The sequence below is a fragment of the Gigantopelta aegis genome, chromosome 4 (assembly GCF_016097555.1).
Source record: "Gigantopelta aegis isolate Gae_Host chromosome 4, Gae_host_genome, whole genome shotgun sequence".
Classification (NCBI taxonomy): Eukaryota; Metazoa; Mollusca; class Gastropoda; order Neomphalida; family Peltospiridae; genus Gigantopelta; species Gigantopelta aegis.
In genome coordinates this window covers 4,672,627-4,689,080 of record NC_054702.1, presented here as the reverse complement: position 1 = coordinate 4,689,080, position 16,454 = coordinate 4,672,627, and the positions used below count along the sequence as shown (strand labels likewise).

At 38.6% G+C, this 16,454-nt stretch overlaps 1 protein-coding gene across 1 annotated transcript; it reads left to right on the top strand.

Moving 5' to 3' along the window:
* Positions 1 to 4,279: 4,279 nt before the first annotated feature.
* LOC121372526 (ras-related and estrogen-regulated growth inhibitor-like) lies at positions 4,280 to 15,198 on the top strand. Its single transcript, XM_041498894.1, has 4 exons — positions 4,280 to 4,639; positions 10,448 to 10,504; positions 11,114 to 11,187; positions 13,344 to 15,198. The coding sequence occupies exons 1-4, from the start codon at positions 4,537 to 4,539 to the stop codon at positions 13,782 to 13,784; spliced, it is 675 nt and encodes a 224-aa protein (XP_041354828.1). The 5' UTR covers positions 4,280 to 4,536; the 3' UTR covers positions 13,785 to 15,198.
* Positions 15,199 to 16,454: the final 1,256 nt, after the last annotated feature.

The window sequence follows — 16,454 nt, the reverse complement described above, 5'->3', positions numbered from 1 at the left end:
TCACCAGGGCTTTGTTATTCAAAACAGGGTTCAGCTCATCATGGTTCAGCATAATACACTTTTTGTAAATAGTATTGTTTAAATATTACAAATCAAGCCATGTCTTGACAACGGGCGGATAAGTGATAAGTTACGTGGTTCACAACAGTGTTTCAACACATGTCTTGACAACGGGCGGATAAGTGATAAGTTATGTGGTTCACAACAATGTTTCAAGTCATGTCTTGACAACGGGCGGATAAGTGATAAGTTACGTGGTTTACAACAATGTTTCAACACATGTCTTGACAACGGGCGGATAAGTGATAAGTTGCGTGGTTCACAACAATGTTTCAACACATTTCTCCACGTGCGTTAGCTCTACTGATCTTGTGTCTGCTTTTGAACATGTTGCTTCAGCACGGACTAACTGACGTTTCAACAACCGGTTCCAGATGTTTTCCTAAGCGTTTTTGTGTGATGCGAATTTGAGAACAGCGGACAGACTGAACAGTAACATTGTAGTATTTGTAGTATTTTGTAGCTGCCCTCTCTCAATTCCGACGCACATATCAAACAATTTGTTTCGTTTATGATTTATTACCGTGAAGCAATAGGCCTACTATCGAAATCAGATAAGATAAAAATTATTGCATTTAAACATTCCACATGGGAACAGAGTGCACAAAATAACATTAAAAAGTTGCAATATCAACAAACAATTAAAGACTATATTTGTACATACATATATACATATACATGTATGTCACTACTATGCATGTATCAAAGTACCGTGAGTCTCCATTTACTGATGGCATTCTGTTTGAGCAGAGCCGCTTCAGGCAGCCCCGCGGTGATGTGTACATTTATTTTCCTCAGGTAATTTTTCCCCTCTCCCCGAGGGGGTTGAAAAATATATATCCTGGGAAGGGGACCCCGCTGTTATTTGTGCTACAGGCCCCGCGGATCATACAACCGGCTCTGTATTTGAAGACTATCAGAATCCGCACTCGTCATTACGACAACCTGAATAAGAGCCAGAAGAACCCGGTGTAGCTACAGTTATAAACCATTCACTCACAACAAGAACTGAGGAAAACCGACCTAGATGGTGTCGTGGTTAAATCATCGGTTATGAGGCTGGTAGATACTGGGATCGCAGCCGGTACCTGCCCCCACCTAGAGTGAGTTTTACCGACTCAATGTGTAGGTGTAAGACCACTACACCCTCTTCTTTCTCATTTGCCACAAACAACTAACCCACTGTCCTGAACAGACCAACCAGATAGCTGAGGTGTGTGCTCAGGATAGCGTGCTTGAACCTTAATTGGATATAAGCACGAAATAAGTTGAAATGAAATGAATGAAATTGAGGAAAGTCCATTGTTTGTTTGAAATTAATTATTTATGATTTGTATGTGGTTGAAAATGTGTTTCTGTGTTTGTTTTTATTGTTTGTATGTTAGGTGGGTTTGTTTTGTGGGTGGGAGCTTGTTTAATTTTAGGGGGGGGGGGGGGCATTGAGTTGGTATTTTTATTAATGGTTTCGTTTGTTCTTCTTTTTTCTTCTGAAAAGCAATGCTTTTGACATATCAAATTCTTGTTATCAGCCCTAGAAATGAGACACACGTATTCGTATTGTGATGTCTCATTGTTCTGGTGTCTAAAACGGAATGTCCGTCCTCAGTCGGTAACTCAGTGTAGCCGTCCTGTGAGCCCATACTATTACGACTATCCTCCGGATCCGAAAAGGTTGTGGTAACTCAGTGTGTCACAATGTTATCGGCCATGTTATTACCCACTGGGATATAGCTATCAAACCCGTATTCGCTCGGAGCAATGTCGTGTTGTACACAATATAATCACACGTCACATCATGTCACACGTGGATCGCTCCAACTGTTTTCGATAGCTCACACATGCAACCCAGGAACTTTGTGAGTGACATTCAATCAGATTCGTTCTCTTTGACTGGCAGTTTCGTCTGTTGGGATAGGATAGGATACCAAATTAACGTGTCTATGTCCAGAGAGAGAGAGAGAGAGAGAGAGAGAGAGAGAGAGAGAGAGAGAGAGAGAGAGAGAGAGAGAGAGAGAGAGAGAGAGAGAGAGACAGGAGATCAGCCTATACCAAAAAAGTAATTTTGATAAACGTTTGATGGAATGTCTAAAGGTTCGATATGTTGACACTTTAACTTATGATGTATTAGTTGTTCGATGTCGAAAATTGGGGGGGGGGGGGGGCAACTGGATATTATGCCTGCCTCCCCCCCCCCCCCTTGATTGAAACTGGAATTAATACAACTGGTCCCTTCGTTTGCTAATATCTTCACTGACTCTTATGACTCTTATAGATAACAATCCATTGCATGTCAAAGGCAGTTCTTCCGTACTACACAGCTACCTTACATACTTTTCCCTATGGTTTGGACGGTAGGATATTTCCTAGGGAAGATTGCCTATACGTCAGACTATTTGGGTAATCGTTAAACTCCTTCCCTAGTAAAATCCTGTAGCCGATCTCCTGGTATTTATAAATATATACCGAACAACAAAAGAAACGCAATTATTTGTAAATATATATATTTTGTTCATGATAAAATTAATTCTGGAAAGAGACTGTTAAAATGGGACTAACATGTTCACAAGACAGTGATAATTTCAATGAGCACAAAAACTAATAAGATCCAAAGTGAGTAATTTAAAATAAATTGAAGAAAACTAAATTAATATTTGTGTTTCCTTTGTTGATCAGTATATATGTATGCAGCCAGTTCCGCATTTCGTGAAGTGGAAAACGGGCCAATAGGAACAGGCGCACAGACCTCCCCCCTTCGACTTGAGGACGATAATGCACCTGCTTGTCCTACTCTGTATAAATAATGGTAAAATTATGACGTTCCTCCTCCCATTGGAGATTGTGACACCACCACCCTCCAGATATCGTTTCTACGGCCGTATGTCAAATTACCAAATGTTTGACAACCAATAGCCGATGATTAATAAATCAGTGTGCTCTAGTGGTGTCGTTAAACAAAGCAAAGTAACTGTTTGTTGTTCCTAAGGATCTGAAAAAGCACGTGCCTCCATATTATTATTTTGTTTCAGAAGTATATGATGGCAGTGAGTAGATTTAGCAAACGTTGTATGTTGTTCATTATTAACAATTACAGGAAGGAAGGACAGGTTTTATTTAACGATGCACTCAACACATTTTATTTACGGTTATATGGAAAGAAGGAAATGTTTTATTTAACTATGCACTCAACACATTTTATTTACGGTCATATAGCGTCGGACATATGGTTAAGGACCACACAGATAATGAGAGAGGAAACCCACTGTCGCCACCTCATGGGCTACTCTTTTTGATTAGCAGCTAGGGATCTTTTATATGCACCATACCACACATAGGATGTTACACCTTTGTTACACCAGTTGTGAAGTACTGGCTGGAACGAGAAATAACCCAATGGGCCTACCAACGGTGACAATTACAATTAAGAAGTGCAGGGGTGTATCTCTTAGTATTGTAGCCCATTTATTAAACACCCCTTAACTCTGTCGTCTACAGAGGTGCAGCTGTACACACGCTGTCACAATCACTGTATCTAGTCAAAAATGACTACGGAGCGGTCGTGAAAACAATCGGTTAAGTTTGTCACGTTTGTTTTGTTTAACGACACCACTAGAGCACATTGACATATTAATCATCGTCTACTGGGTGTCAACCATTTAGTAATTTAGACTTATAGACTTATAGATGAAACCCGCTACATTATCAACAAATATGCAAGGGATCTTTTATATGCACTATCCCACAGACATGATAGCACACAGCACGGCCTTTGATAAACCAGGCGTAGTGCACTGGCTGGAATGAAACATGGTGAAATACTGCCTTCTCCAGCTAGACAAAGGGCGGTTCTAAAATAATATAATACTTTTCCCCGAAGGTTTCTGGTGGCAGCTGCCCCCTAAACCAAATAGATTGTGCTCTTGTACTAACTGGTTGTCGTATGACACAGACTTTAATTTCCATATTGGCTCTACAGATTTGCATACATGTATGCATTTTTTTGGCATAAACGAACTACTATTGATCTATTTTGTTGTTTTCAGTTTGTTCTCTTTTATCTTATATTTCGCCGCGGCTCTAATGTCGTCTGTAGCTAATATTCATCTTCGTACAAACGAACTATTATTGATTTTAAAATATTTGCTACAGTTTATTGCCTTTTGTCTAGCTACTTATTCTTATTGTCTTTTTTATAGTTTTATTTTTATTTTATTTCTTTTATATTTTTTTTTTACCGCGAATCGTTAATGCCGTCTGCAGCTAACTGCAATGTAAATGTATTTCCCGCGGCAACAGAACGTCATTTGAGACGTTACTCGTGTGGCGATCTATCGATGTTCACCGTTAACGTTTCGTCTTGTTTCAGGCACTTGACATTTGCGAGCAGCCGACAGTCGTGGGGATGGGATGTGTAAACAGGAAACCAACAACATCAACCTCGTGCACGTCAACAGTGTAGGGATTTAGCGAGCACTTAGTATGTCGCTCAATGGCAGCCGCCTGAAACCCCCCAATGGAAACGACTCTAAGGACCTCACGTGCAAGATGGTGTTGCTAGGAAGACCCGGTGTGGGAAAAACAGGTAACATTATCAACAAATACGCAACGAGTGTCTCTATTTGGTTGGCGGGGAAATGAACACAAATATTTCTCGTAATGTAAATAGCGTATAAACCTAACTGATATTGTTATCCATTTTAACTGTTTGTATTGCTGGCTACTTGTATTGCTTTTCGCTGACATTTTGACTCCGGTAAATCTATACACATAAATGTATTCGTAAATGCAAATCACAGTTTTCTCAGGTGTAGATTCTTCCATCGTATTGTACGCGCATAAGCGGTAGAAAAAGACAGAAACATTTAACGGCATAACAGAACTTTTTAAACTATAAACGTTAGTCACAGGGAGCAGGATCTGTAGAGGGAGTCGGGGTCAAGCTCCCCTGGAACATTTTGAAATAAGATGCCAATAGCCGCATTTGTTTTGAGAAGAATTTCTTGCACGATCCACCAATGACTATTAATGTGTTTAAGAATTACGGTTTACGTCGGGTCAGATTATAGGTTTTAACATGCACATTCAGAACAAGTTGCTGTAGCACACGCCTGTCTTGGGCGCATGTGTCGACTTTCGCCGGCTCCTCCGCCCAGGATAGGAAATGGTTTGTGGGAGGTGGAGGTGGGAGAGGGAGTCGCCCACATTGGCATGTGCAAGGGAACCCAAGCAGCCCGGCCAGGGTCGGTAGTGGGCGAGTGGTTGGCTTTGGTGCTCTTGAATTAGCGAATATTTCGTAGGATTAAAGTCAAATAAAAAATTATACGTAATTTTTTGATAGGATAATTTGGACGCATAATTCAGAACGGTTCATCAAAATTGAAAATGGAGCTAATTGGTTGATTTGATCGAATGGTTTTTTTCGGCACTTAGTCTGAAGAAATCCGCGGGCGGCAGACTCATTATTTTCACGGAATAGAAGGCTGGATAATTTATTAACACGTTTCCACAGATGGGGCGTACCAAGGACTTTGATATACCTAGCTGTGATAAAAATAAAATAATAATACTAAAAGAATGATGTTGATAATGGTGGTGATTAGAAGATGGCACAAAAGGATAAAAGACATAACGGAAAAGAACTACAAATATGCACGAATAAAAACATATACATTATCCCATTACATTACATATTTACTCAAATAGCGTTAGCTATTTTTGTTGGCACTTATGCCATAAATTGTGGAACGTAGAAAACAATAAACTGCTATAACTATTTGCTTTATGTTTTGGAAAAAGTGTCTGATTCTCTATGTATAATATGCCGTAGAGAAACAAACTGTTTGTACAACATAACATGACTGGTGTTAAATTAACGCGCATTAGATCGTATTCTATCCTCGCAATAATAGAGGTAGTAGACGCTTTGGTAATAGTTTTAGCGGGTTTTGATCACATATAATCTCTAAACATAGTTTCAGTCAATTTTGAAAGCTACTGAAATGTGCATACAGCTAGGATTTATTACAGGTTAAAGTTTAAGAACATGCCTCAGAAAGTCAGACCCTACAATGGAACAAGCTATATTTTACCATATATGTATAAACAAAAACCGTCGAAACTGTTTTCTGACCCTTAATTAATTTTGTTGAGTATATTCTGAACTTTTGATTATCACAGTTTGTATGTCAACAACGTGATATAATTCATTTTTCGAAAACGTATTAAAAACATCGTATTTTATGAAGGTCATAGCAACGTTCATGTTTCGAGAATGTTAAGTGACACGATAAAAAGATATTCGTGTTTTGAGAACGTGATAAAAAGTATTAGTGTTTCGAGAAGGTGTTTAAATATTCCTTGTACGTCATGAGAATGTAAAAACGTTGAGATTTTTTTGTTTGTTTTGTTGTTAATGAGTTCACTGGAGCACATAGATTGGAATGGATAATGTCATGTCCCTAGCCAAGACGATCAGCGTTGTCAATTACACAAAATTCAATTAACTTTTCAGACGAAGTAAGTTGTGTTATTCAATTAAACTTTTTTAAAAATCATAATCTGTATAACGGTGGTATTAAATAAATAAAGTAGCACAAACCAGTTTCAACACTGGATTATAACTGACATGTAGTTCTGTATTTCAAGACCGTAATGAAAACACTGACCGCTTAAAGAAAAACAACAAAAACCAGCAACAATAAGCATTTATTTGTTTCTCGAAATTAAAATCGATGTAATTAATGGTGGTGTTTAGTTAAAGTTTGTTTTGTTTAACGACACCACTAGCGTACCTTGATTAATTAATTATCGGCTATTGGATGGCAAACATTTCGTAATTCTGACACGTAGTCATCAGAGGAAATCCGCTATATTTTTTTTAATGCGGCAAGGAATCTTTTATATACACTTTCCTACAAACAGGAAAGCACACACCACAGCCTTTGACCAGTTGTGGTGCACTAGTTGAAACGGGAACAATCTCAATCAGTTGAATGGATCGTGCGACACAAGCACACCAAGCGAGCACTCAACCGACTGAGCTGAATCCCGCCCCTGGTGGTCTTTAGACGAACACGCAATTTAAACAACATAAATATTAACAATTCTAAGTACCCATGTTTATTTAAGTGTTCATGTGGTGTGACCTCCATGACCTCCGAAAAATTCTCAAAAACACGTTTTTCAACGTTTTTGAACTAGCAGTGTGGATCCCTTGGCTCTCGCCTTACATGGGGTGGGTGAGAGGGGGAAGTGATTTAGTTTACAGGCATGCTAAATTAATTAAACTATTTAAACTAAATTTTGTAACCCATAAATTCTGTATTTGAGGCTGTCCAGTACAAACCAATAGTGTTTAATATTAGACTGATGTGTTACGTTTATTGGATAAATTTACTAATAATTAAAACTGTATATCAGCTAGAATGTTGAAACTGCTATGACCGTGCAGTGGGTTAGAGGTAAGTGTTTAGCCTGTAGTGCACCGCGTGGAGTTCTCGAACCACACACGACAGAAACATCCCAAGAGCTCCCGTGTGTTTGTTTATACGTTATCAGCGGCTTTCTCAGCTCATTATAGACTTCACCAGGTTATCACAGACAGCGCGTGGATTCCAGAAAATTAATCAGGAATGACATGATACTGGGCAGTAATTAGAGCGAAATAACTCGGGGATGAGCGGAGGGAAACAATTGGGGCATAGTAGTATAGGAATTTCTCTAACTAGGAAAAACAAGGACATTTTGATATTTTCCTGGGACGCAACTGCCTCTCCCAAACCCATCCAACCTATGTCGCCCAGTTCTGTGCAAGACCCTGGGGTATATAGTACAGAACGTGGTGGTTTCAGAACTTCTGAATGGTGAAGACAGTTTGTTTAGATGTTATAGATGTGGAGGCCCTCTGCTGGTTGTTGCCGACTACACCAATTAGGTTTCTACATTTCCATTGCTTGTTGTGGTACATTTGTGGAGTATGTTAACGTATTCGATTTCACCCTCTCGGCAAATTCCTCTCAATGTACCTACTTTTAAACAGATGGACTGGTTCACCTTTAGAATTTGGTTATTGTAGCAGTGTTGGTCGTTGTAGCTACACTGATACCTGTGTTATCATTTTAATACGGTATGCGTGGCTTACTATACTTAATTAATTGGTGTATAGGCTATACGTGTATATATAGAGACGTTAACAGTATTCTTCCTTCTTTCTTCCTACACTTGTTTCATAAGTTTGTAAATATACGGAGAGAAATGAATAAGGAAACGGTTGATATTACAGACCAAATGTAATGAACTACTGGCGTATTAAAGTTAAAGTTTGTTTAACGACACCACTAGAGCTATATTTTTCCATTAGTAGAAAGGGATCTTTTATATGCACCATGCAACATTCAGGATAGAACATACCACAGCCTTTGGTATACCAGCCGTGGTGCTTTAGCTTGAGAGAGAGCAATAGCACAATGGGCCCACCGAAAGGGGTCGATCCTAAACTGACCACGCATCAGGCGAGCGCTTTACCACGGAGCTACATCCTGCTCTCTAGCGTATTAATCTCTCTCTCTCTCTCTCTCTCTCTCTCTCTCTCTCTCTCTCTCTCTCTATCTCTCTATATATATATATATATATATATATATATATATATATATATATATATATATATTTACATCATCTCGAGAGATATAAAACATTAAAAGATGTAATAATGCGATAATATGTCAGCATTGTGTGACTGAGAGTAACATGGTTAACGCCCTGACACCGTGAACGAGGGAATTAACAGCAGCCATTGCTGTCAGTCTTTCTGTGAACCCTTATTGCTTTCCAACACTACATTTATTCAGCTGCATTTATGTTTTTATTTATTATGATTGTGTCCCATTACTATTTTTATTGATTGATTGATTGATTGACTGATTGGTTGATATGTCATTAAACAAATTTCTTCTTACTTTTTTTTTTATTCAAGAAAACAAAATTAATATCGGAGTTTGTCTCTTCTGTTGCTCAGTATAACATATCATCAGTATATTGTTCAACAGTATCTTATTATCTCATGTAAAACCCATTTTATCACTGTAAAAAATATACATGTTACTCACGGGCGTAGTAAGGTGTCAAAACGTGGGAGGGGCACACGCACACACGCACACGCACACACACACACACACACACTATATATATATATATATATATACAAGAAACATCGTTGCTGTTAAAAGGTGAGGGACACGTGCCCCCTGCACCCCCCCCCCCTCCCCCTCCCTACGCCAGTGTTATTCATATGTCGTTGTGTAACGGCCTGTGTTAAAATAATCAAGGTGTAATACGAACTACTTAACTGACAAGACAACTGCGAGAGATCACGTTTTGACTCTTTCACCTCACCTGTCTCGGATTATACGTAACGATGACAACCAGGTGAGAGTACATTAACGTAACCCTCGCTTAAAATAGTGGAATCGTTTCGTCCTGTAATCTAGCACCGAGTGATTTGGCTTCCGCCGGTCAGCCTGTTTTTAAATGTTCACCCCACGGTTACGTGTGTTCGCCTAGCCGCCGTGATAACATAGAGCTAGTCAAGATGCACCGTTTCGTAATGATGTATAGCACACGAGAGACAAAACCAGAACAAACCACGCTATTCCTGTCTCTTCTGCGTAGGAAATCCCTCCTCCGCTGACATTATCCAACTACGCGCCGACTGTTTGTAACTTGCCTTATTACCCACCAGGGAGGTAGATACAGGTTCCCTACCGTCCATAATAAGCGTGGATTATCCATAGGTAGATTTCATAACATTGTGTCTGGTGTAATCAGAACATTACGAGCATAATATGGATCTACCTAATCGGATAGAACATTACAAGAACATTCTGTCAGATAGCGTACTTATTTACTTAACTCGTTTACATGCCCAAATCCAATTACAGTGTAGGCACGTTTGTCATGTACACAGTATATGACGTCGCCAGCTGTTCCACGCAGATAACTTGTTGACTACACATAATTTAGTATTATTGGGGATGGCTGGTTGTCAGGATTCGCAGTTCAAATATAAAGTCAAGGCTATTCTGTTTTATTAATATTATTCACAGAGCGTAGACAATGAACAGGTTGGGCAGTCATATTCACAGCCTTACATAACAGACTATTATATGTAACCAATGCAGACTGATGTACGCCCAAGTTAACACAATAATTAACTGACCTGGGGTTCGAATCTTAAATGGGTTTCAAATATTTCATTCTCGCTAATTTTATTTAGTTATAATCATGTACATTCAATATTTCATTAATAGATCAACTGATCTTTACCATAGAAAAAAAAGACAAAACCAAACCAAATCAAAAATTGTTTTGTAATAATGATAATGCTTATTTTCAGCGTTAACTGTGAGGTTTCTAACAAGGCGATTTATTGGAGAATACTGTCCCACACTAGGTAAGAAAGTCATAAGGGTTGGTTAACATTGTCAGCGGTTAAATGTACCACTTAGCAAAAATTACATTTGGAAATTTTATTGTGTGTGCAAACACGTGCGTTAACGTGTGTGTGCGCGTGTGTTGAACATTGTTGATCATTACGTAATAGCTATCAGCCGTCTGACCTTGAGTATAAGAAAACTATTAAAACTTGGTTTGTTTAACAACACTACTAAAGCTCATTGGTTGATTAGTTAATCATCAGCTACTGGATGTCAAACGTTTGGTAATTCTGACACGTAATCTTCAGAGAAAGCCCGCTATAATTTGTTCCATTAGTAATAAGTCATATTTTATATGCATGTTCCCACAGACAGTACAGCACATACCACGGACGTTGGTATACATTTGATAGTATGTACCAATGCAAGATCCAGTTAAACGACGATAACTGATTTAGTTGATATATTGATGTGTGTTTAGAAGCTAGACTAGCCCATTACTTCTTTGACCGTTACACAAAGGATATATAAATGTGACATCCAGTTAGATGACTATAACTGAGTTAACTGATATATTGATGTGTGTTTAGAACGCAATTTAATCCATGATTTCTTTGATCGTACAGAAAGTGTGTACAAGTGTCACACGCAGGTAGATGACGACAATGTCAGGCTAGACATTCTCGACACGGCGGGACAGGTAAGTCTAAGTTCAACGTATTCCCATAAAATCTGTAACAGTCGCAGATTTCCGAAAATTGTCGCAGACCAGACGCAGATATCATGTTTCTATATATTTCAACGTTTCCGTCCCGCCACAAAGCGTCTGATGCTATGTTTTTGTAAAAATTGTCTTTGGTCTGCGACGTTCTATGATCTGCGACGTTGTACATCTCTTAGATTAAATATACAGTTGTGATAATTACTGTCGGTACTGGACTGGTGATATGTTTTAATGCAATTGTCATATATGCATGTGTGTGTATATATATATATATATATATATACACATATATATTATGACGGCAACTGTTATCAACAGAATAATACCAACCTATGCCATTCTATACAAGTTATTTATATTTAAGCCGATTGTTTTCTAAACTGCACACAAAACAGTATGTTTCTGTTATTTTCTAAACACTTTTACTTTTCTTCTTATGTGAAACCAAACTGAAATTATTTTAAACAACAACAAAAAACAAACAAAAAAGGCTGATAGGCTGGTAGGCACTTGATTCGCAATCACTAACGACTGACCCACTTTTCTGGACAGACAACCGACATGGCAGAACTGTGGATTAGAGGCGTCGCTGAATCCATTGTAACAATTTCCGGAAACGTGAAGACGTCAATTTCTGAACGTGTCTGCTGAATGTTAGTGGACATCGCCTTGGGAAATTGCCTTTGTTCATTAACGTGTAATCAGAATGACAAAACTGTTATCCTGATTAAATTTAACATGGATTATAGTTCGTTTGCGTCAAACGGGAACCGAGGAACTGGCGTGTACCTAGATATTAAATAATGCTAAAACTTATATAAAAACATGTCAATAACTTCTAAACCCATATCAACTCTCATAACAATTTTTGGGAAATATTTATTTGTAATGTAAATACAAAAATAACATAAGATTTTATACATTGAATCTCATGTGTAATACAAGGTATGCCGTCTCACGTGCATTGTTACTGTTCAAAGTAATGCAATACTACAAATAACTTAGTTTAAAGGTAGAACTGCGCGTGCTTTTTCTTGGCTGTCCCATACCTGTATCACAAAGGAAGATATTATATACTATGCAATTTGATGGTAATTTGTAAAGAAACCTTTTTACTTACACTGATTTGTTTTCATTTAAAAATGTTGTTTGAAACGGTATGTGTTTAATCAATCTAATTACAATTAGCTCCTCTATTACATGTGGATCTAACAGCAGCCCGTTGGAGCTCATGTCCAGTTGACCTTTCGTTCGACCAATGAAAACCTTACTTGCAAAATCATGCCAGTGATTTGAAAAGAATTTGAAAACATTCGGGATTATGCCGAGGGTATATGAAATGATTCGGTGAATTACGAAGTATGCCGGAAACTAATTTTAATATAATTTGTTTTATAAAATTCGTTTCAAGACGAAAAACAAAACCGTGATGGTATAGCCATAAAATTGTTTATATTAGTATACAATCCAGAATTTATTACTGCATTTTTCCCCCTGTTTTTTTTCAATTTTGAAATAGACCAACAAGTTCGGCTATTGCATAAATAGTCTCGACCGATATTTTTAGAATGTGTGTGCTCCCGAATGACGTTATAAAAGGCGAAGTGTAATTGGTCGATATTTAAATTGTTATTTATAGATGAAATGTCACCTGGACATGGGAGTCCATGCAATGCTGTTAAATCTACTGGTGAGACCAGTAGAGCTAATTTTAATCATATTGGTGTTTAATAATAATATATTATTGACATTTGAATTGCACACAAGCAGTTAATATTATTGGTTGAAAGCGAAGACATGATATTGTTATACATGTAACATTTCATAGATTACAAAAATGTTTAAAAGTATGTTTTGTGCTGATGATTAATGTATTTGGTAGAAGAAATGTGATGGAATCATTTCGATTTTAATTTTACCTGTGATATTTCTATTTGTTGCACACTTCATTACACTATTTTAATTTATCTCTTGACTTTTTATATTGATCATCAGTTTATTTACGCATGTACCCAATAGTTGCTGTATTTGTGTTTGTGCTGGGGTGTCGTTAAACATACATTCATTCATTCATTCAATCAATCAATCATTCATTCATGATTAAAATGGTAACTGTAAGTTTCGTTTTGCAGGCCCAAACTGGTTGGAAAGACGGATACGCGATGTGGGCGGACTGCTTTGTGTTTGTGTATTCTATAACGGACCGGGCGTCGTTTCTGGAAATATCCCAGCTGAAGCGACACGTGGAGACTGTGAGGAAGTCTTCTTCCATCACCGGTATTCTCGTGGGCAACAAGATAGATCTGCTCCACGATCGACAAGTTACGGAAGCGGAAGCGGGTGAGCTAGCGGACGAACTGGGCTGTAGATTCTATGAGGTGTCCGCCGCGGACTGGACACAGGTCCTAACGATCACCGACATGTTTAAGGACCTGTTTAGGGACTTCAAGAGGACGAGAGGTACTCGTGAAGGCCGCCATAGAAAGACGAGTTCGTCGATGCGCTTCAAACAGGCCATACAGAAAGTGATTACGGGTAAAAGTGGCTCAAACCGCCGTGCAACGACCATGTGACTCATCACATGACCATTATTCATTAACGGGGATGGATGGATGTATAATTTACTTCCGGAGTGATGTCTCGTCTATGTTGAAAGGAACATCCGGTGATGACGTCATATACATCAGCTTTTCATTCCGATTTAATGTTCAGTCTGAGTGTAGTAATTGCTCTGTTTACGATGGAGGGAAAAGGAATGTTGGCTTAAAGATACAATCTCGTAGTTTTCATGCCATAGCACCGTCGCACCGTGCAGAACACAAACACAACTGCATTAACAGGTGTGGGGTTTGTTTTATTACTGTTACCTTGGTCAGTGGAGAACGGCCCCGCATTTTGATCGTTAGACCCAAAACACACCAAAGCTGGGCCTGGGTGTGGCAAGTGTGGTAACAGTCGAAAGAGAAAGTCGCAGAATGTGACAAAAACACACCGATCAGGCGAACAACGACATTAACAAATTGATTAAAATGTATATATAAATCATATATACCTATATGCCTACATATATACGATATAATACCTACATACCTACCTACATACATACAAACATAGATAGCTAGACAGGCAGACAGGCAGATAGATTGGTACGCACATACATACTTACATACATACATATATATGTATTGATAACACGTAACAGTTACGGACCCATACTTCAGAATCTACGCTAGACGTGGTATCTTTGCCACACTTGCCTGACACAAACCCCAGACCCAGCGTCGGTGTGTTTTGCCAGTTTAATGCATATTGTGTGACCAAGGTTAGCGACTGCATTCAAGGATAACGAAGAATAGGGCGTTACCTGAAAGAAAACACTGTGTGTGATCTGTTCTACCTGTTAAATAATAATAATAGCTGTACTCGAGATGGGAGCATTAACAACGTCTCCGAACACAATTTGCAAGCAAGTGTCCATCAGATGGTAAATGCGATAATGGGTTTGGATTTTTATGTTTTAAAAACACTATGATTGCAGCTGTTAACTGGGAAGAAATTATTTATCAGAAAAAAATATTGCATGTCGATTAACGTATCATACATTTCATTGTAAATGAAAATTCTCTATTCTTGGGTTCCTTCGTTAAAATGACAAATGTAAGACCTTTTTTCCTTACCATGATGGTGGTATTTGGGGGGTGGGGGTGGTCCATGACAATTTACAGGGGTATCATGACTAACGCTGTAATTCAATCGGGCCTTTGTGGGGAGTGGGTGTAATTATTATATTTAATATTTTATTATTATTTGTTTTGTATATTGTTGCTGTTTTTGGAGAGGAGGGTTTTTTCTCATACTCTCTTGGTTTTGTGAACATATCTGCAGAACTCTCTTGTACATCGATACAATTTCCAGTGGTCACCGCTGTGCTTGTGTGGTAAATGGCATTATGTAGAGAAAGGAAAAACATCGAGCACATATCTTAAATAGAGTTAAGTTTTCTTCAGTACTTATGCACGCTTGCATGTGTAACTATGCGTGAGTATGTGTCTTTGCCTGTGTTTACGTGTGTCCGTGTAGGCATGAGTATGCTTGTACGCATATTTTGTGCGTGTAGGAATCTCTACCTGGACTATTTCCACAGCGACCAGTAACTAATAAACTAATAACATGGCCAGCCCGTGTTGATTCCATTCGCGTGTCGTGAGTTTGCTGCCGTTGTAGATTGTTCCGATTAATAACGTCTAAACTTCCACAGTAAATACATTGTCTCGTCTTCAACGCCAGTGTCTCTATAGCCAGTGGGGCGGCACGTAGCTCACTGGTACAGCCCTCGCTCGATGCGCGGTCGGTGTAGGATCGATCCCCGTTGTAGATTGTTCCGATTAATAACGTCTAAACTTCCACAGTAAATACATTGTCTCGTCTTCAACGCCAGTGTCTCTATAGCCAGTGGGGCGGCACGTAGCTCACTGGTACAGCCCTCGCTCGATGTCCGGTCGGTGTGGGATCGATCCCCGTTGGTGGGCCCATTGGGCTATTTCTCGTTCCAGCCAGTGCACCACGACTGGTATATCAAAGGCCGTGGCATGTACTATCCTGTCTGTGGGATGGTGCATATAAAAGATCCCTTGCTGCTAATCGAAAAGAGTAGCCCATGAAGTGGCGACAGCGGGTTGCCTGTCTCATTATCTGTGTCGCCATATAACCGTAAATAAAATGTGTTGAGTGCGTCGTTAAATAAAACATTTCTTTCTTTTTTCTATATCCAGCGTGTTTCTGGTCGTTCTAATGTTTATCATGGCTTAAACTTCTTTTTTATTTCATAACATAAATATGTTTGTATGAAGAACGACCAGAAACATATTGAATATCCAGATATCAATATTTTAAACAAGAAAATACTTTACATATGTAATAGTAGACGTTAAAGTCACCGATTCTGTTTTAAACACTACAGTGTATTTTACTTAAATTTAGTTTTACTTTATCCATTTCCGTACATTTCTGGTCATCTTGATGATCCTGATACCGCTAAATGAATTTTTCATATTTTAAAATAAACGCATATACCTCTGAGAAGTAACGGTTAAACAGACTAGCTCTAGTCTATTTTAGATAGTATTTCCCAGTTTCAACTCACAGACTCCTGTTTCACTCCATTGTAACTTTATCCAAATGTGTTTTATGTTTGTGGATTAACCAAACTTAGTATCTATTTTCACGAGTTAAAACTAGGGTCT

Bases quoted from the DNA above. Each gene is read 5' to 3' on its own strand.
- LOC121372526 (XM_041498894.1), top strand. From the start codon at position 4,537: ATGTCGCTCAATGGCAGCCGCCTGAAACCCCCCAATGGAAACGACTCT. The intron at 4,640-10,447 runs GTAACATTATCA...GCTTATTTTCAG, and splicing joins ACCCGGTGTGGGAAAAACAG to CGTTAACTGTGAGGTTTCTA. The intron at 10,505-11,113 runs GTAAGAAAGTCA...TTGATCGTACAG, and splicing joins AGAATACTGTCCCACACTAG to AAAGTGTGTACAAGTGTCAC.